This window comes from Leptonychotes weddellii, chromosome 1 (assembly GCF_054177405.1).
Source record: "Leptonychotes weddellii isolate Sample4059 chromosome 1, ASM5417740v2, whole genome shotgun sequence".
NCBI lineage: Eukaryota > Metazoa > Chordata > Mammalia > Carnivora > Phocidae > Leptonychotes > Leptonychotes weddellii.
The window spans coordinates 118,475,210-118,495,209 of record NC_138369.1 but is presented as its reverse complement, the minus strand read 5'-3'; the positions used below and the strand labels follow the sequence as shown (position 1 = coordinate 118,495,209).

The window sequence follows — 20,000 nt, the reverse complement described above, 5'->3', positions numbered from 1 at the left end:
TCCTGGCCAGTTCATGTTTACATATATGCATGAGTCTGTTTCTAGGCTCTTTGTTCTGTTGCATTGGGGTATTAATCCATCCTTACGTAGGAACACCGTGTTAATTAATTCAGCTTTATGATGCCTTAGTGTCCACTCCAGCTAGTTGTATAGAAATGGACAAGTCACTTTACTTTTTTTTTTTTAATCTCTGAAATGGAAAATATATACCTACACATAGTGTTGCCACGGAGATTAAAAGAAACAAGAATTTCACGTAAAGCACCACAGAGTAGGTAGGCACTCAGCAGAGAGTAGTGATGTTATGATCCTGTTGAAGGTACAGATGAAACACAAAGAGAAATACTATGATCAGTCTCTTTGGGAACCTCAGTTTGATTTCCAAAAGGAGTTGGCACACCGTATCTAAGGCTCTTGTTACTCTAGAAACGGAGATCCTCGCGTATTATTATCTAGAAACCAGGTAGCACAAGATTATGTGAAGGGCAATGGGATAAATGTGAGAAAGGTGATAGTGCAGAATGCAGGGTCGAATCCTGAGCAAACAATCGTTAAAATGGTAAGTACCATAAAAGATAAGATTTGGGGCTGGTTGATCGCTGATGACCTTCATGGGGTTTTCTGGTGCAGAAACGGCCGCACACCGTCGCGTCCGCCCTGCCTACAAACACCGAGCTGCCCGCCCACACAGAGCTACTGTCAACCCTCCCGGCCACCCACTGGGGCACACGGCCTCAGAGAAGATTCCAGACAGGCTCGCAGAAGCTCTGAGAAGGATGGTGCAGAGCCAGGAGCGCGGTGGAAAGGAGGAGCAGCCTACACCTCCTCCAGGGCTTCTGCGGCGCTTCTGGGAAATAGAGTCCTTTGCCGTGTGTCGAGCCTCGGGCTCCTGGAAGGGGGACTACAATTCCCTTCAGTCTTGGGGAGTCTTTGTGCAGCACGCCTGCGCAGTCTGGCGGCCAATGCCGCTATAAAGGCTTGTTTTGCTCCGGGGCTGATGCTCGGGAGCGTGGTCGAGTGGCCGGTGCGGCCGCCCTGGAGCCGGGGCACAGGTAGGTAGCTGCTACCGCGGCACCCCTTCCCTCTCCCTTGGTTGTCACGGGGGTCACCCCTGTGTGTTCCCTCCGGGGGTGGCGGGCTCGGATCGGGGATAAGAGCAGTTCGGGGGAAACCGGAGACCTGATAAACGCAGCCTGGGCTCCTTCTAGTCTCCCACCGCCCCCTCCTCGGGACGCAACCCCGGAGGGCTCGCGGTGAGGTCCCGGCGTCGGAAGGCAGGTAGGGTGGGATGAGTGGTCGGGAGTGCTGGCTACATTCCCGGCTGCGGCCACCAGGGGGTGCTGCGCCCGCGGCCCGTGGGTGTGGGTCGCCGTGGCCTCCTCAGGCCCGAACTGGCCGTGGGAACGCCCTAGGGTCAGGGCATCCCAGGCGAGGCTGGCCCGGGAGAAGCCCCCATCCTCATGCTTGTGGGGAGGGCGGCCTGGGGGACCCCCGCTCAAGCCGCACACCGGCGACTCTGAGGGGCCAGCAACCTTAGAAGTCATCCTCTCGTGGTTTGTTTTTTTTTTTTTTGCAAATGGATAAATGGAGGTTTATGACAGAGGTACGCACAGCAAACCCAGGGCAGAGCCCGGAATGGAATCCAAAAATCTCTTGACTGTCATCGGTGCCTTTCCACTACCACCCCACAGAGCTGCATGTTGCTTTGTGCTTATTGCACGGGGTTGGGGGGGGGGCGGTCATCTGGCTTCTGCACAGCGGTGGGGAGGCAGGAGGCAGCTGGGCACGGGAATGATTGGCAAAGTTTCAGAAGGGTTTGAAGGGCGAGATGGGTAGGTTATGGGGTCTGGCGCCTAAGTGAACGGTGCGGGAGGTGGGAGGTACAACACGTGCATTACAGGAGGGTGGCAAATCGCTTTGGTCTTGTGCTGCTGCAGGGCCTGAATGACATTCCTGAAGTTGGATACCTAAGGAATGTTGTAATGAAGGCAATTTGGAGACACCAGTCTGGCTAGTTACGGTTCTTATGGAGCGCCCCCCCCCCCCATGCAGTTTCCTCTGCATCATTGTGCAGGGAGAATGTCTACACTTCATCACTGGAAGGAGAACCCTGATAAACAAGGCAGCTGACCCAAAGGCCTCAGCTCTATTGATTTTGAGTCTGGGCACTTCTTTGGGTTCTCCCACTTTGGTTATTCTGCTAGTGCCATTGTAGAGCTCTGACTTAAACATAAAACAAAACAAAAAACACCTTTCCTTTTTTCCCTTTCTTGATAGCTGAGGCAAGTTAGCATTTAAAAACAACTTTTGAGTAACTGTGAAGGAGAACAGAGGAAAATAGGGAAATACACATAGAATCAAAAAGAGTCAAGCCTAGTGATCCTTTCTCAGTTGCTTTCTACAACTGATAGGGATTCCTAGCTCTGGGGTGGCCTCTGTGCAGGGTGCCCTGTCTTACAGCCCTGATACACAGACGATGGAATCCTCCTGATGCTCAAGGCCAAGAGATGGTAACTTTGTGCCTACTCAGGGCCTGCCTACTCTCATGGCTATGCCTCTTTTCCCAGGAAATTAAAGAAACAAGAGTGTTAGAGGTAATGGAAAACTGTTCCCCACCCCCTTTATACATAGGATAACTTGAAATAAAGTGATTGGAACAAACTTTGGTTATCGTGAGTTCTTAGACAATTGAGATGCGCTTTATGTTTTTCTTGACATGGCCTTTGGTATTGTGAATTAGTTTGGCTGTGTCCTTTTCAAACTCACTTCCCTCCTCTTGCCTTTTTTTTATTTTTAAAATAAAGGAGGACTAATCTTTTCAGCTTCCACATAATCAGCTACCCCATTAGGGAACCTTTTGAGAGGAAGGTTGGACTTCTGTGATCCCTCTAACAAGAAGGATTACTCTGATCAGCAGCTGCATCCCGACATTGGGGACACTGGCAGATGCCAGGTCTGTTTATAGTTTAGACTTAATGAGGTCTCAGTGACGTGATTGCTGTGCTCTTGGTTGTAAGCCGGTGTTCTTTATGGTGTCGTTTGTCCTTGGACAAGGTGACCTTTTTTTTTTTTTTAAGGTAAGTAATTTAGCAGTATCAACTCAGGGTACTTGAACCAGACTGCTGAAAGGCCAGAAGTCAAGTTTTTTTTGTGCGCTGAAAGCACGTCTGTGTGGAGGAGATTTAGTCCTTTTTTATTTGGTAAGTATTCTCCTTTTCTCTGCTATCTTAAAAAATGAATTGTAGCTGTCAGAATTTTGTCCGCAGAGTAGTACTTTTAAGACACAGTGATAGGTAGGAATTTATGGAATCCAAAAGGCAACACAGCTACACTTCTTTAATTGTTAGTGAGGCTGGTATGAAAGGTGTTTAATCAGCTTGTATCTGGGAAACTTTAAACCATCTCAGAGTGCAAAAATTGTTTTCAAGGGGAATGTATGTGTTTTATTTTCTCAGAAGTAACCAGAGTTGATACAGGATATTGATTAAAGGTAGCCAAGCAAGCAGGGGTTTAGAACAGAGTTTCAGGTAGATACTAGGTAAGATTTTGTAGGACAGGATGGGGAATTTGTTTTTGTTATTGTATTTTAATAACAGCTTTATTGAGATATGATCTATATACCATGAAATGCACCCCTTTAAAGTATACAACTCAGTGTTTGGGTAGCACGTTCACAGAGTTGTGCAACCATCACCACTGTCTAATTTTAGAACACTTTCAGTGCCCCAAGGGGAATTTGTTTGTAAAGTTAAGGTGCAGTATTGGTTTGTATTTTATCCATGTAACTTCCTGGAGCTTTAAAATAACAACTAATCTATTACTTGATTATAAAAATGCAGAGCTGGGATATATCATTGATAGAATAAGTGCTTTGTAATTTTTCATTTAGTAGGAGGAATGATATCCATTTTAAAATTGTGGAGTCTGTAATGCTTGGAACAGACTTGAAAGCCTTTTTTTTTTAAAGACTTATCTAGGGGCGCCTGAGTGGCTCAGCTGGTTAAGCGACTGCCTTCATTCAGCTCAGGTCATGATCCTGGAGTCCCAGGATCGAGTCCCGCATCGGGCTCCCTGCTTGGCAGGGAGTCTGCTTCTCCCTCTGACCCTCCCCCCTCTCATGCTCTCTCTCTCTCAAATAAATAAATAAAATCTTTAAAAAAAAAAAAAAGACTTATCTAAATGCTCTATACATTGGGTTTCAGCTTAGTTGAAAGGGGCAGTAGCCCTACTGGTGTGTTTATTTTTCTCTAATCTTTTTTCTTCCCCCTTGGAGGTGGGAAGTGGTAATTCTTGATTCTACTACACTGGAATTTTTTTTCTTTAAAAAATGAAATGGCAGGGTGCCTTGGTGGCTCAGTCGGTTGAGCGTCTGCCTTCAGCTCAGGTCATGATCCCAAGGTCCTGAGTGGGGAGCCTGCTTCTCCCTCTCCCTCTGCCTGTGGCTCCCCCCTGCTTGTGCTCTTTATCTCTCTCTCTCTGTCAAATAAATAAATATAGGGGCGCCTGGGTGGCTCAGTCGTTAAGCGTCTGCCTTCGGCTCAGGTCATGATCCCAGGGTCCTGGGATCGAGCCCCGCATCGGGCTCCCTGCTCGGCGGGAAGCCTGCTTCTCCCTCTCCCACTCCCCCTGCTTGTTTCCTCTCTCGCTGTGTCTCTCTGTCAAATAAATAAATAAAATCTTTAAAAAAAAAAAATAAATAAATAAATATAATCTTAAAAAAAATAAAAAATGAAATGGCACTTGAAAAATTTCTGAAAAATTATTTTTTGTAGATATAATGCTAAGAAAACTTTAATGCTTTTGTCCTTTTTTCTCCTTTTATTTTATTTAAAGTTATTTATTTATTTATTTATTTGATCTCTAACACCCAGTGTGGGGCTGGAATTCATGACCCTGACGCGATGAAGAGTCTCAGGCTCTTCATACTGAGCCAGTCAGGCGCCCCCCCTTTTTTCCTATTTTAAAGTACTTTTGCATATGCTTAAGCACAACTTAGGAAATACCTTTCCTTGATGAAATTTTAAAAAGTTTTTAAAAATTATTTTTAAAGTTCTGGTATCATTGACGTGCAGTGTTCTTCCTCGGTGGATTTTTAATTTCAGAAATTCTCAAGTGAAACCGAAAGTCTGTGAGCCCTGGCACCTCCACTCAGAGAAGATGAAGGATATCGACATAGGAAAAGAGTATATCATCCCCAGTCCTGGTTATAGAAATGTGAGGGAGAGAACCAGCACTTCTGGGCAGCACAGAGACCACGAGGACTCCAAATACAAGAGAACTCGACCGGTCAGTATTTCCTTTCCTGAATCCCTTTTCTTACCTGCTTGCTGCAGTACACCTTCTTTTCTCCTGTAATGCATCATTAAAAAGAAGTTTCATTTTTGTTGTTGGCTTTAGGTCACTGGTAAGAATTTATAGGTGCACGTGAAGGAGGAGAGGTTGGCTTCGGCCTCCCACCTATTTCTCCCTCTGAGTTCTCCTCTCTCTGGCTTATACTGCCCTTTGGTGCCTTCTGAAAAGGCTTTGCTTAAGAGAAGTCAGCTTGTGGGGTTGGGGGTGGGAATGCTGGGGAGGGAGCAGAGGGAATATGAACCATTAAACTTCATGTGTGTACTTAAAATTGTTTTTTTTCCCCCTACCTCTGTTGTCTGTGTCTAAAATGCAAATCCTTTGGAGGGACTCATTCAGATTTCAGAGTATTGGAACAATTCTAGATTGTTGTAGTATAATCCTTAAGTTTTCCAAGGAAATCCATGAATGTGAAGGAGCCTTTAGATACGAATCTAGTTTTCTCCAAGGAAAGTAATGAAATACACATTTTAAACTGGAAGAAATATCTTTCTTCTGAAAACAAAAACAAAAACAAACAACCATGCTTTTTCTTCAGTTGCATAAGTAACTAATAAGGAAGAATGGGGGTGATTGGGTTTAGGAAGGTGAGGTTTGTGTTCATGTATTTGTTCCATGCAAACTTGAGAAACATGCGAACTTTGCAGCTGACACTGGAGTTTCATTAGCCTGGCATTACCTGTCCCTCTTTGGTATGTGAAAGCCGTTGCCTTATTAATTGACATCTTCTCACTAAAGGGGTTTTCTGTCCGCACTGTGTATTATACAGTGCTTTCCCATTCAAGCTTAACTTTGGAGAAACATAGTCAATGTAGTCACTGTCAGATCCTTAGGGTGCCAGTTTTGTGACTGATTTGTATCATTTGTCTAGGCCTTATGTTCAACACTTATTGAATATCTTCTGAGAGCTGGGCACTGTTAGCATAGCACTTAACTCTGGGAAAGCTCACAAAGGTAGCACTGGAGCCAGGCTTCGAAGCATGACTGGGTGGGGATGCTTTCAAGCTACTGTGTCATCTGTGTTTAGTGGTTTATGAATGAAATGGTATTGCTGTTGATGGTAGAACCTAACTCAGGATCACTGAGGATCAAATGAGATGATACATACAAAATGCCACATAGCCTGTGCTCAGTAAATGTTAGATCGTAGAACTAGTTGTCTAGAGCTTAGGATGTGAAAGAAAATTCTGCATGCTATGCTAAGGAATCTTTTACTGTGGCCATTGGGGAGCTCTTAGAAGTTATTGAGGTGGGTTCCCCCCACTTTTTATTTTGAGATAACTATAGATCCACATGCAGTTGCAAAAAGTAATACAAAGAGATTCCATATACACTTTATCCAGCTTTTCCCTATGGCAACTTCTTGCATCACTGTAGTATGGTATTTCAACATTGATACAATCATCTACCTTATTAAGACTTAACTGGTTTTGGGCGCCTGGGTGGCTCAGTCGGTTAAGCGTCTGCCTTCAGCTCAGGTCATGATTCCGGGGTCCTGCGATCAAATCTTGCATCAGGCTCCCTGCTCGGCGGGGAGTCTGCTTCTCCCTCTGCCCCTCCCCACCCCTACCCCCCACTTGTGCTCGCTCTCCCTCTCTCAAAAATAAATAAATAAAATCTTAAAAAAAAAAAAAAAAAGACAACCAGCTTTACAGTTTTGTGGGTACTAGTTTGTGTGTGTATATTCTATGCAGTTTTTTCCACATGTGTAGATTTGTGTGACCACCACCATGGTCAGAACACACAACAGTACCCTCCCAGGGGTCTCTCATGCTACCCTCACCTTCCTGACAGCCATAGCCACCTCCCTTCCCCTCTCCCCCAGGCTCAGGCAACCTCTAATCTGTTCTCCACCTCGGTAATTTTGTCATTTTAAGAATGCTATATAAATGGAATCACATAGTATGTAACTTTTGAGATTGGCTTTTTTCACTGTGCGTAATTCCCTTGAGATCCATCTACTTTGTTATGTGTATCAGAACTTTCTTTTTGTGTGTAGCAGTCCATATTACAGATAGTACTTTCCTTTTAACTGGGAGTACTATTCCATGTTACAGAGGAACCATAATCTGTTTAACCATTCATTTGTTGAAGGACATTCTGGGTTCTTTCTAGTGTGTAGTTGTTACAAATAAAGCTGCCTTGAACATTTGCTTATAGGATTTTGTGTGAATAAGCTTTCATTTGTCTGGATAAATGCCCAGGAGTGCAGTTGGCGGGTCATATGGTTTTTTAAGTGCATGTTTAGTTGTATAAGAAACTTCAATACTCTTTTCTGGAGTGGCTATCTACACTTTTACATTCCCACCAACAATATATGAGTGATCCTGTTTCTCAGCATTCCTGCCAGTATTTGGTGTTATCACTGTGCTCTTTTAGCCATTCTGATAGGTATGTCTGATATCTCATTGTAGTTTTCATTTGTGTTACCCGATGGCTAATGATACTGAGCTGAGAGGGATTTTTAAGACTTGATTTTTATCTTAGGAAGACTAGTTTTGAGACAGTGTGGAAAAAACCCATATAGGAGGAAGAGACAAAATACAAGGAGCAGTCAGGAGGCTCCTATGCCAGTCCACATGAGAGAGGCCAGGGGTCTGTGTCCAAGCGTAATAGGGAGGAGAGAGGAGAGAGGCGATACTTAGGGGCATCTCTGGAAGGAGAAGGAAGTACTGGGGGCTATGGGATTGGTGGTAAGAATTTAAAACTATGAATCCCCAAACCAACGTATGGGAAGAGAAGAAGATTCAGGGGGTGAGAATAAGTTTGCTTTGAACATGTTGAATTTGAGCACATCCAGATAAAATGATCAGTAGGTAGGTAGAGCACAGGCAAAAAGTGGAGTCGGGAGAAAAAAATTTGAAGTCATTAGTGCATCCATGTAGATGAAGCCTTGGAGTGAGCAAGCTTGCCCAAGGATGGCTGATAGAGCAGAAGGAGGTGGAACGTGGGAAGCTATTTTGTGGTCTGGTGAAATTTCTGGGGCCAGGGTCCCTGTTCAGGTGGTTAGAGTAGAATTGACATTAGGATGTGCGGTGGCAGCCCAGCTTTTCCTCTGCAGTGGAGAAGAACTGGAAATAGAGACACTGTTGTGCCTTTTGTCCCCTAAATTATTAAGTCAGCTGCCAGAGAGCAAGTTTCCTTCATGTGATCAAGTCTTATCTTGAAACAGGAAGGCTAACACCACTTTGATAAAATTTCAGGAGTCCACATGAATTTCATTTTCATTATCCTTTCATGTTTCCCAGACTTTTCAATTTGAGTGCTGTTTTCATGATTTTTATCTTATCCTTGTACCCTCTGAACTTTTTTTAGTGAAAGTATTTCTTTTAATCTACTGGGTTTCTTTTTGCTCAGCCTTGACCAAAGCAATAAAATCACAGGTTTATGCAGCCAGGTTTTCATATACATTCAAATGAATGTATAACATCAAATGTTTTTAAACGTTCACATACCACCTAGAATTTTCTTGAGTATTACCTGTCAAAACCCCAAATTTCTTAGGCACGTTTATCTTGAACTTGTCTCATATGTTAGCAGTTTGCTGACAGAACCAGCAAGATGATAAAAAGTTTCTGGTTGGGAAGCAGAATGGCTGTATAAACATTTATTTTTTTTAAAAAATGTAAGCAGCTAACTGGTTAGATTACAATTTCATGTCATATGATTGTAACCATCATTTCTGTATTAGTTGTTAAGGAGGAAATCTGGGACAGGACCTCTCAGATGCCCAGGTATTCATCAGAAATAAAAAACAGCACCTCCAACTAACAAAAGATAAGGATACATCTGTGGCTCTTAATTGGCAAACAAGGTTTTATTCACCCCCATTAGCCTTTCGTGGGTTCAGTTGACATGGAAACGTGAAACTGTGTCAAACCATAAGTCAGAAGCAAAGCACCCAGAAACAAATTCTGATTTTGAACAGGTCGGTGATTTTTTTTTTCCTCAAGCTGTAAGCAAAGTTACAGAGTACACAGTTTGCCTATTTCTTTGTATTGTGACCAAATCTTTCTTTTGGAATACGCTTTGGGAAAATTGCTCTCATCAGTGACATCTTCAAATAGTTGTGTCCCGTCAGCTTAGAGATAATGAAGGTAAAAATCAGTCATCTTCACACTTACCCTTTGTTTAGGACTGTTAAGTTAATGCTTGTGGCCAAGCACTATCTGATGCTTAGCAGACATCCTTGAATCCTGAGGTGTGTATTGCAGTGCCTTCTGCTGCTGTTAGTTTTTTTGAGACTAAGGACTAAGCTTGGCATTAGGCTGGCATTATTTGAACCCACATGAAGATTCATGTCTAGACTACTCCTTAACACTGACTGTGTCTGAAGCATGATTCTCCTGGCTCCTTTTCTTCCAGTTGCACATGTAGATCACTAACTCCACAAGCCCTGGTTTTAAGATGTGATGTTTATTCATCTTTGTATTCAGCAGTCTCCAAGCTGCACACACAACCCTGAACAAAGTGGGCTGGTGTGGATGAAGAGAAACTGATGAGGGGCCTGCCTGTCCTGCTGTAGAACCTGAAACTCCTAGGCATGTACATAGATGACTGTAATTTAGGTGCTGTGGAAATTAATAAGAAGGAAAGAATGCCTCAGTCTTTGAGATCAGGGAAGATGTCAGGAGGAGGTAGCATTGACTGGAGACTTGAGGAATAGGTAGAATGTGGAGAAGTAAAGAACTGGCAGAGGAAATTGCTGTGGATAGGAGGAGTAGGCACTGTTGGCTGCATGCATGAAGTGTGGAGTCACAGATGTAGAGGGATGGGTCAGCGAGTTTCAGATGATGTGTGTTCTTGAATAATGGGCCGAAGAGTTTGGATTTTAGTTGCTTTACGTTAAAATTTAAGCAGAAGCAAGACAAAGCTGTTTGATACTTCTATAAGCTTTTTTATTGTGGTGGTAGTTTTTGCCTGCTGCTCTTAGGCCAAAGCCAAGGGTGACTTGTTTTTCACAAGCATGTCTAATCCAGGAAAAGAGGAAGAATGGAAATAAGCAGAAGTTAACTCACATGCCATTATGACCGCTCACTCTTTTTTTCCCTTCTCTCAAAAAAAATGGTGAAATTTTCTTTCTACCAAGTTAGAATATTCTGCCTGTAGAAAAGGTAACAAAGCAAGTACTCATAAAGTCCAGTGACCTTCACTTGTGTTTCCTTTAGTTCCGTGTTAGACTGACCCTCTAGCCTTGGTTGGAGTTTTCATAATTAATGATTTGAAGTATTTTGGTGCGCTGAAGTTACATCCCAGGGATCAAGGACGTGAGTCTAATCTCTTTCCAAGAAATATGATTCTAAGACATATTATTATGAAAGAATTATGGTCTCAATATAGAAACTGTGCAACTTGTAGAAAACATAGATTACCCTTAATCCCTCTACCTCGCAACAGCTGCTGTTATAAAATGGTTTTGTCTAGTACATTACACTTTCAAAGATTTGAACTCCGAAAGCTTTTCTGTATAGACTAAGGGTATGTGAATTTGCCCTTGTGTTTTCAGAGTCAAGAATATTACCTGGGAGTCCACTTGCTGTTAGGAAGGAGAGCAGGATGAAGGAGATTAGTATTTGCAGTCTCTGCATTATTTTTCTCTTGATTGGTACTCAGTGACTCAGCAGATTTTCTGGACAGTCAGTGATAGGATGAGTAAGAACACCTGCTCTTTTTTTTTCCTTTTCCCTGTATGCATCTGTAAAGCTTGATAAAGCTCAGTACGGGTGTGATACGGTTATCTGGCGTGGTGCCGGGCGTTGGTTTCCAGTAGCAGCCCAGAGTCCTCTGGCAGAGATGACAACAGCTCTGTTACTGGTGCGGAGCCCAAGTGGCTTTCCTGCGTGGTGAAATGAAGCCACAGTGACGTGGGTCTCCTGAGGCTGGCGTGCTGCCGGGATCAGGAGCTCTGCTGGGCTGGCTGCAGTAGGGTTACTGCTGCTTTCCTAGGAAATGCTGCTTAAGGGAAATAGAGCCTGTTGGCCTGAGTTAAAGGAGCTTTCTGTCAAAAGGGAAGAGAAGTATTGGAACAGCTTCCTGTATTTTATTTTTTTTATTTTTTTATTATTTTTTAAAAAGATTTTATTTATTTGACAGAGAGAGAGAGAGAGCAGAAGTAGGCAGAGCGGCAGGCAGAGGGAGAGGGAGAAGCAGGCTCCCCGAAAAGCAGGGAGCCCTATGCGGGGCTCGATCGCAGCACCCTGGGATCATGACCCGAGCCGAAGGCAGATGCCCAACTGACTGAGCCACCCAGGTGCCTCAGCTTCCTGTATTTTAAGCAGCTTTAAATACCTGAGTCTTTCTTTTGTTAGGATATATAATTGGGATGTTACAAATGGTTAATGAAAACTTGTTCAGTGAAATCTTGGTTCTGCTTTTAGGTAGCCTTCTGCTAATGCTTTCTTTAATGTCTCACCATTTTTTCCCCTCTTAATCAAAAATAAAAAGGTCAATGCCAGGAACAGGAAACAGGGCCTCCAGAAGTCTTTGCAATGATCAAACCTGTCAATATCACAATGACAGATTAATGTGAAGTTAATTTGGCGCACTGAAATTCACTAATTAGCAGAATTAAGCTTGTCTATCCCTTCCCTTCTTATCCTCTTTTTAGGGAGTTGGCCTATTTAGGTAATTAGATCTTTATATATGTTTTAATGATTTAAGGTTATTTTGTAAATTAGCTGTGCAAGGAATCAACTTAACTCTTATTAGATACTCAGATGAGAACTTCTGTTTACCAGAGCAGATAAGGTGTTGAGCAGCCACTTGGTTTTCTTAAATGTATTCTAACAGTAGAACAATGGCCAAGCTGCCCAAATCTTCACTTTTGTGTTTGCTTCTCACCCTGGTCGGTGGTTGCAGCCTGCTCTGCAGTATGGGGTCACGTGACAGAACCTCTAAGGTCTTATACTAAGCATCTCATGTGGGCATGTGCATGGTGCTAGGCACTGAAGGAAGTTTTACGTACAAATTATACTTTGGATTTTTTTTTAAAGCTAAAGCCTGACAGTCTTGAAGAGATTTTGTCAAATGCAGAAGGGCAAAATTCTACTATCTAAATCTCAGTCTAGGCTTCATATTAAAATCACTTGAAGAACATTTAAAACAATGCCAGTGCAGGGCCATATCCCAGACCAATTAAACCAGTCTCTGGAGTAGCACTCAGGCATCCGTGTTGTTTTAAAGCTGTGCTTGTGATCCTAATGTGTAGCCAGCACAGAGAACCTCTGCTGTAGATCTCATGGAATAAAGTTTCTTCTTATCCCCTCAACCAGTGGGGCTCCAAGTGTTTCCTGTAAGTCTTTTTTTCTCCTCTGGTTCAATTTCAGTTTAATCCTTTGAGACCTTATCATTGTTAATAACAATGTTAATCTCACACCCCAGCATAATAGGAACTTTGAACTTTGAATAAATTCCTTGGAATTTAGCTTATGAAACAACTAAAAGCCGTCAAATTCCTGCCAATTACTGGAAGATGCTAGATTATGAACTGCAGAAAAATACCTGATTACCATGATGTTGGTGTTAAGTTCTATCCATTGGTCTTATGGATGAACTCTTGAAGGTTGCCTTCTAGAATTTTGCTATTCACCTGGACTGAAGTGGCCACTAATTTGGAAGTTCTTAAGGGAAGAGCCTGAGATAGTCAAGATCATGTTCCTAACCCACTGGAGTAAGGATGGGATGAGAACTGGGAGAGGAAATGTCCCTTGTAGTTCTCTTTGCCTTGTTGGTGGTAGGGAGGATGGGAATGCCTGAAGTCAGCTGGTCTTGGGAGAGTATCACCTTTTTAATTTCTTTTCTAATTTAAAAGAAAATTTTAATTTCTTTTTAATTTAATTTTTAATATTTTGAGTCTCTTGATGATATAAGAGTTCCCCTTAATAAGTTTGTCTGTCTAGATGTTTGTCCTAAAGGCAGCTATAGGGCAGGGACACCTACAGAAAAGCTTTTACTTGGGCCAGAAAGGTTTATAAGAGGCTGCCCATTCTGAGTCTGTGTTAAGATCTTGACTTAAGGAGAGGAGAGGGAAAATGTGCTGTAGGATCTGAGGCCGGTCCATTCAGATGGTGTCCCAAATACTGATTTTTTGTGGAGTGTGCCAGACAAGAGTGTTGCAGCCTTTAATCCCCTTGGAAGCCGAGAGGCGCCTCTCCACTGCCAGTTGATTCCTGCCCTCCCTGCATTCAGGAACAACTTGGATGAATCCTCAGCCCCTGGGCTTAGGAAGGCTGCCCCGCTGTTGTCCTGCTGTCAGGAAGGGATTGTGCAGCCTGGGGAATGATTTCTGGCCCCTGGTACCTTGTCCCAGGGGCCTCCATGCAGGGAAAAGCCCGCGGTTGCCCTGTCAGCAGACATTCCGCTCTGGCAGCCTGTTCAAATGACATGGGGCCAACTAGTTAAGCGGCCGCCATGCTGCGTCATAGGTGCGCCAATTATCACAGCCATGGGGACAGTGCTAGGGTGCACTGTGGAGGGGAAGTCTCTTATGCAAGATCTCTGTTTGCTTATGGGTCAAAGAGTCCTTGTTTCCCTCACCAGATAGACAGGAATATGACCATGTGTTTCCCTGACCTTTATTTGAACCGTAGCAGAACGTGGATTTCGGGCCCCTTAGCTCCCCAGTCCCCCATCCCCCCTCCACTGTGCCCCGTCAGCATCACCTTAGTAGGACAAAAAATGCTCAGCATCTCCTAGCTACACAATCCTCAGGAAGATATAAGTGGCAGTAGTTTCCTTGTTTCATGTTTTCTCAGTCCCTGGATCAAGCAGTATTTTTCCCTTTGGAACGTATCAACTGCTGCAGATGCCTTTCTCTGGCCGAGTCACCCGGCTGCGGAGAGCCTTTCAGCCTGCAGTGCCGTGTTCAGGGAAATAAAGAGAAATGGGTGCCCTTATCCCATCTCAGGAGAAGCTTTACAAAGTTACTTATAAGAAGGATTTAAAATACTGTAACATAACAAGTAGGCCTCGTAAAATACATCCCCCTAGATCAGCATACATGCAACCCTAACTGTGTAAGCTCGTTAGCCATCTAGGGCTACCCCTAGCACTACTGACACGTTGGGGCCAGAGAATTCTTTGTTGTGGGGGGTTGTTCTGTGCATCGTAGGATGTTCAGCAGCATCCGTGGCCTCTATCCACTGGGTGCACAGTTGTGACAACCAGAAATGTCTCCGAACATTGCTAAATGCCCCTGGGACAAGCAAAATCACCCTCCGTTGAGAACCAAGGGTCTATGTACACTGTCCTACTGTAGCCACATGTTGCTGAACATGTGCATTCTGAGTTGAGATGTGCTAGAGATAGAAAATGCACACTGGGTTTCAAAGACTTGGTACAAAAAGAGTGTAAGACATCTCATTAATAATTTTCATTATTACATTTTTGCATTAAATAACGTACTATTTATTACATATATTACATTAAAATGTAAGTAATTTTACATTATTACAATTTCATTGATTACATATTTAAAAGATAAAATTTGTATCTATTGGATTAAATAGAATATTTTATTAAAATTAATCTCACCTTTTTAAAAATATGGCTACTAGGAAAACTTAAATTACATTTATTGCTTGCATTATATTTCTATTGGACAGCACTGAGCTGATATACTTGATCTAATGTAGTTTCGCCATTAATTTTGTATTAGGTATTTCGTTCCTAATAAACCGTTGGATTTAAATTATTTTTCTCTTTGGAAAATTTTCCTTCATACATTACTATTATAAAGACAAAGAGCATGTAGAGTGCTCTCCTGAGTACCTGCCTGTGGCATATTAAGTATCGGTTCAATGTTCAGATGATGTGTGTTTGTCTTAGCATTTCCCTCCTTGTATTGGAGGTATATAGAGTTGTATCTTAAAATTTAGATTTTTCAATTGGTGACATTGAATTTAGAGGCTGAGAGATAGAAGCTTTTGAACGAATTTAGTAGATTATTCTGGATTTGGGCCTTTTATAAATACTAGAATGTAATGTGCATGAAGGTAGTGATATAGAGGTGTGAGGTCTGTCTGTTCACTCCTGCATCTCCGGCACCTAGAGCAGTGCCTGGCACATAGTAGGCCTTTCAGTAAGTACTTGTTGAATGAATGGATTAAAAAAATCATACATTTTTCTTTTTTTTTTTTTTTAAGATTTTATTTATTCATTTGAGACACAGAGATGCAGAGAGAGAGAGAGAGCATGAGCAGGGGGGAGACAGAGGGAGAGGGAGAAGCAGGCTCCCTACTGAGCAGAAAGCCCGATGCAGGGCTCGATCCCAGGACCCTGGAATCATGACCTGAGCCGAAGGCAGACGCCTAACCATCTGAGCCACCCAGGCGCCCCCAAAAAATCATACATTTTTCAATAAAAGCTGGCTGTTCAAATATATTAGTGAGCGGGTCATTTCTGTAGCTTTATTCCCCTTCCCCTTAATGTTAATTTCATTATGCAAAAGTTTTCCTTTTTATATTTAAAACCATCCATCTTGCCTTTGGTAAGTTTCTGGCTTTGGGGGAAAATGGAGACTCTCCTTCCCATAGCTCAGCTTTTAAATAAGCTGTTTAGTTCTCTTCTATTTATTTCATCTTTTTAATGTAACTTTTTGGGGTCACTCCCAGATAGATTTATGTATGGTGTGTCTTTTAGATGTTGGTGTTCCCGGTGTCCAACGTGGGGGTCATCTCCTACACACAACACCAAGCAATTCTTGGACACCAGCAGGATGTCTGAGAGTTCAGGTCAATTCTGACACTATCCTGAGACAGCATCAGATTCTACAGGTTAAGGGCTCGGTCCTACAAGACTGCGCTCCACTCCATAACCTCAGACGCCAGTCATAAGCCCCAGGTTATTTGTTACCTATACTTCTGACCGACTGGCTACAGATGGGAGGTTCCAACAACCTCCTACTTAAAGTTCTTTTAATTTGCTAGAGCAGCTCACAGAAATCAGGGAGACACTTACTTACATTTATCAGTTTGTTAAAGGATGTGATAAAAGATATGAACAGCCAGATGAAGAGAAACACAGGGCAAGATGGGGGGAAAGGGCATGGACCTCCAGGTGCACCAGTCTCTCCAAATCTCCATGTGTTCATCATCCTGGAAGCTCTCCAAACCTAGTCTTTTTGAGTTTTTATGGAGATTTCATTACGTAGTCATTATTGACTAAGTTATTGGCCATTGGCTGATTCAACCTGCAACCCCATGGTGGGGGGCAAGATTGAAAGTTTCAACCCTTTAATCATGTGGTTGGTTCTTCCAGCAATCAGCCCCCAACCTTGGATGGGGTCCAAAAGTCACTTTCATTAAGACAATAAAAGACACCTTTATCACTCTCAGCACTTATGAAATTCTAAGGGGTTTTGGAGTAGTAGGGGTTTTGATCCAGTAGCTGTTGATGAAGACCAAATATATATGAAAATATATTTTGGTTATCTGAATCACCAAATATATATTTCTTATAAATCACAGTATCACAGAGTGAGACCTCGATCTCAATTAATTCATCTTTAATCTGTTACTTGTTTGTCCCAGCAATATTCACTGAATCATGTTTCTCTACCCTGTTATATTATTTATGCTTTCGTATAGTAAGCCCTTATGGTTTGAATATATTAAGTCTTTTCTCTTGGTTCATTTCCATTTTTAATCCATCCAACCTTAGAATGTTGATAACTCACTTTACAGAATGTTAATACGGTAGGATCTGTTTATTTTTACCTTTGAACAGACATACTTTTTTTTCCCTGGCATTCTTGGCCAGGTAAGCTTTTTTAGGAAGCCTAGAGAGAAGAAGTTAGGCCAGTAGAATAGTTAGAAGGATGAGACATCTGTGCAGTTACTGGCAGGGTGGTATAAAAGTAATTTTATTTTATGTTTCAGTACAAGTCTATAATGTATCTATCTTTTAACATCTGTTTACCTGTGGTTTAAAAATAATCAGGAAGTACATTTTTGCAATTGAGTAAAAGTTTATTTACATTCTAGTGTTCTGATCATGTCCTTGTGACTTTGACTTTGGAAACTACTATTTGCTTATCATGAGGTTAGTTGAGAGAGTCAGAGTTAGAGAGTCAGAGTTTATTTTAATCCGATACTCATCCTAGGGAAAAGAGGAGTGCTGTCTAGAAAGGAACATTTGAGGTCATCTTGTACAGTGACTGTTTATTTGCTTGTTTTTTTCTTTGAGAGGAAGGTAGCATGGTGATTAAGAGCCTTGGCTCTGGAGCCTGCATTCAAATCCCTGCTGCTACTTAACATCTAAGTGTCTCCCTTTCCTCAGCTATAAAATAGGAGAAATAATAGTACCTACTCCTAGAGTTGTTATGAGGATTTAAATGAGTTAGTATCTATAAAATACTTGAAACAATGCTTGGCTGAGATCTGGCTACAAATAAGGAAGATTGCCCTCGCTTCCTCTATTTCTCGCTAAAGCCCCAGGGACGGTGGGATAGAGGCAGCTTCAGGTCAACAAAATAAAACAAAATACTAAAGCTAACAGTCACTGGAGGAGGGTCATCAAGAGGATGCAACTACCAACTGATCTGTGAGCTGGACCCTTACAATGGGAAGCTCCTTATCTCTGACCCCTGTCCTTGGAATGTGGCTGCCACTTGCCTTCCGCTCTCCCAGAAGCTGCCCCAGGGACACAGCCTTGAGATAACCATGTGTTGTTGAGACCACCTGGACTGTATACATGACTGAACCTGGTTACTGCTTCTATATAAACTTTTAAGATTCTGGCAGGTGGGAGTGGAGATGTACTCATCTTGTGGCCACTAAAGAAAAGTCTTGCATGTAAGTTCCCTTGTTTATTAAACCTGCCACCTACCAGTCTGGAATGGTTTGCCTCTTTCTTTGATATCTCCTTGTGTGTATGGGGACCAGTTTACAAACCAGCAATTGGCAAGCCAGCCAGGAGACCAAAGAAATGGCCACTGGAAAGAGGCATCCTCCTTGAGGGAAATCCCTGGTTGGCTATCAACCTTGATGTGGGGAGTCGTGGCCTATATGTTAGACGCTTGTGGACTACCACGCGAGTACTGGGACACCCTAAAAATGCCAGTGGGTTTGATGTGCTTTTGAGAAACTACACATAGCACACTGCGGCAAAGGAGGGAAAGGAATGGCTGCCACAGTGAGCTGTTCTCTACTGTGGGCAGCTCTGCAGGCCACTGATGCCCAGCTAGAGGCTGAAACTTGCGTTAGAAAGGGCTGAAGTTAGAGAACGATGTGCGCCTGTTCACTACCCTACTAGCTCTGGGAATGGCAGACAAGGTGGGAGAGCAGGATAATAAGTTAGAGATCCTAGTGTGCCATTGTGCAAAGTTAGGAGGGTGCAGGCTGCTGTGGATTGAGGTCTGAGCACGTGTGACAAAGCCTGATTAGGATTCTAAGAGGGGGATTGCTAAAAAGTGAAGAGAATAGAATGAAAGGGATGATATTGTGGTGATTGACAGTGAAACAGACAGAGCCAGTGCTGCCCAACCCCCTACTACAGAGGAAAGTTCTAAATAGCAATTACTCAAAAAACTCCTAGGAGAAAACTTGCACTCTTTCTGTTCCCCCTTGAAGTTGTAAATTTTATCATGTCTTTGAAATGTAAACACCCCAGGAGATAACCAAAACACTGCCCACAGAGGCTAAATTTATAAATGGGGAAAAAAGAGGCTTTTCAAAATACAGACTGTTATAGAAGTTCCCTTGCCCCAGAAAGCTTTAGCCATGTGAGTGGTATCTGATTCATGGCTAGAGTTTTGGAATGAAAGCTCTGGGATCTCTGTTTGTGTCTATCTGCATGTTACCTATGTCTGTGGATATATATTATATATGTGATGTTTTTCTATTTCCAGAGGGCATTGTCAAAATTATTATGTAAAAGAACTCTATTTAATTGGCTTAAAGGAAAAGAGTTTTAAGGTTTTTTTTAATGTACTTTATTTTTTTATTTAAATTCAGTTAGCCACCATATAATACGTCATTAGTTTTTGATGTAAAGTTCAATGATTCATTAGTTGTGTATAACACCCAGTGCTCATCACATCACAGTTTTAAGTTTTAATATCAATAATGTACTCATGTAAAACTGAAACAATTTTACTTCATCTGCTAAAAGGACAAAGTTTTCTTGGATTATTGGTCTATTCTTGATGAGATTGTGAACGGTTTTTCTTTACCTTTCAAGTAATCTGCCTAGAAAACAAAGATTCTGTTTTATGGAAATAATCTCCTGTGCCTCATGTTATCTTTATCAGGTCTTTGATATTAAAAGAGCTAAGTTTTTTACAGTTCTGTAACTTTCTGTATTAGCTTTTGAAGTCTTTAACTGTCATTTTGGCAAAATGAATAACTAAGTATTGTTTCACAGCAGCCTATAATCTAATCAAGTGTTTTAAGCCTTTTGATTTTTTTTTATTCTTATGTTAATCCCCATACATTACATCATTAGTTTTAGATGAAGTGTTCCATGATTCATTGTTTGTGCATAACACCCAGTGCTCCATGCAGAATGTGCCCTCCTCAATACCCACCACCAGGCTAACCCATCCTCTCACCCCCCTCCCCTCTAGAACCCTCAGTTTGTTTTTCAGAGTCCATCGTCTCTCATGGTTCGTCTACCCCTCCGATTTCCCCCGCTTCATTCTTCCCCTCCTGCTA

General features: G+C 42.4%; 1 protein-coding gene across 8 annotated transcripts in view; it reads left to right on the top strand.

The window, feature by feature from the left end:
• Positions 1–20,000, top strand: part of ABCC5 (ATP binding cassette subfamily C member 5) — a 165,823-nt gene that overhangs the window by 78,052 nt on the left and 67,771 nt on the right. For 7 of the 8 annotated variants that reach the window (XR_014148456.1, XM_081830472.1, XM_081830487.1 and 4 more), the window contains one exon: positions 5,103–5,286. Coding sequence is in view for 7 of the 8 variants with exons in the window: in XM_081830472.1 (XP_081686598.1) it covers positions 5,103–5,286 (184 nt within the window). In the remaining variant the exon portion in view is untranslated. Of the gene's footprint in view, positions 1–905; positions 1,053–5,102; positions 5,287–20,000 lie in introns of those variants that run through there. The other variant, XM_081830492.1, reaches the window with a different exon arrangement.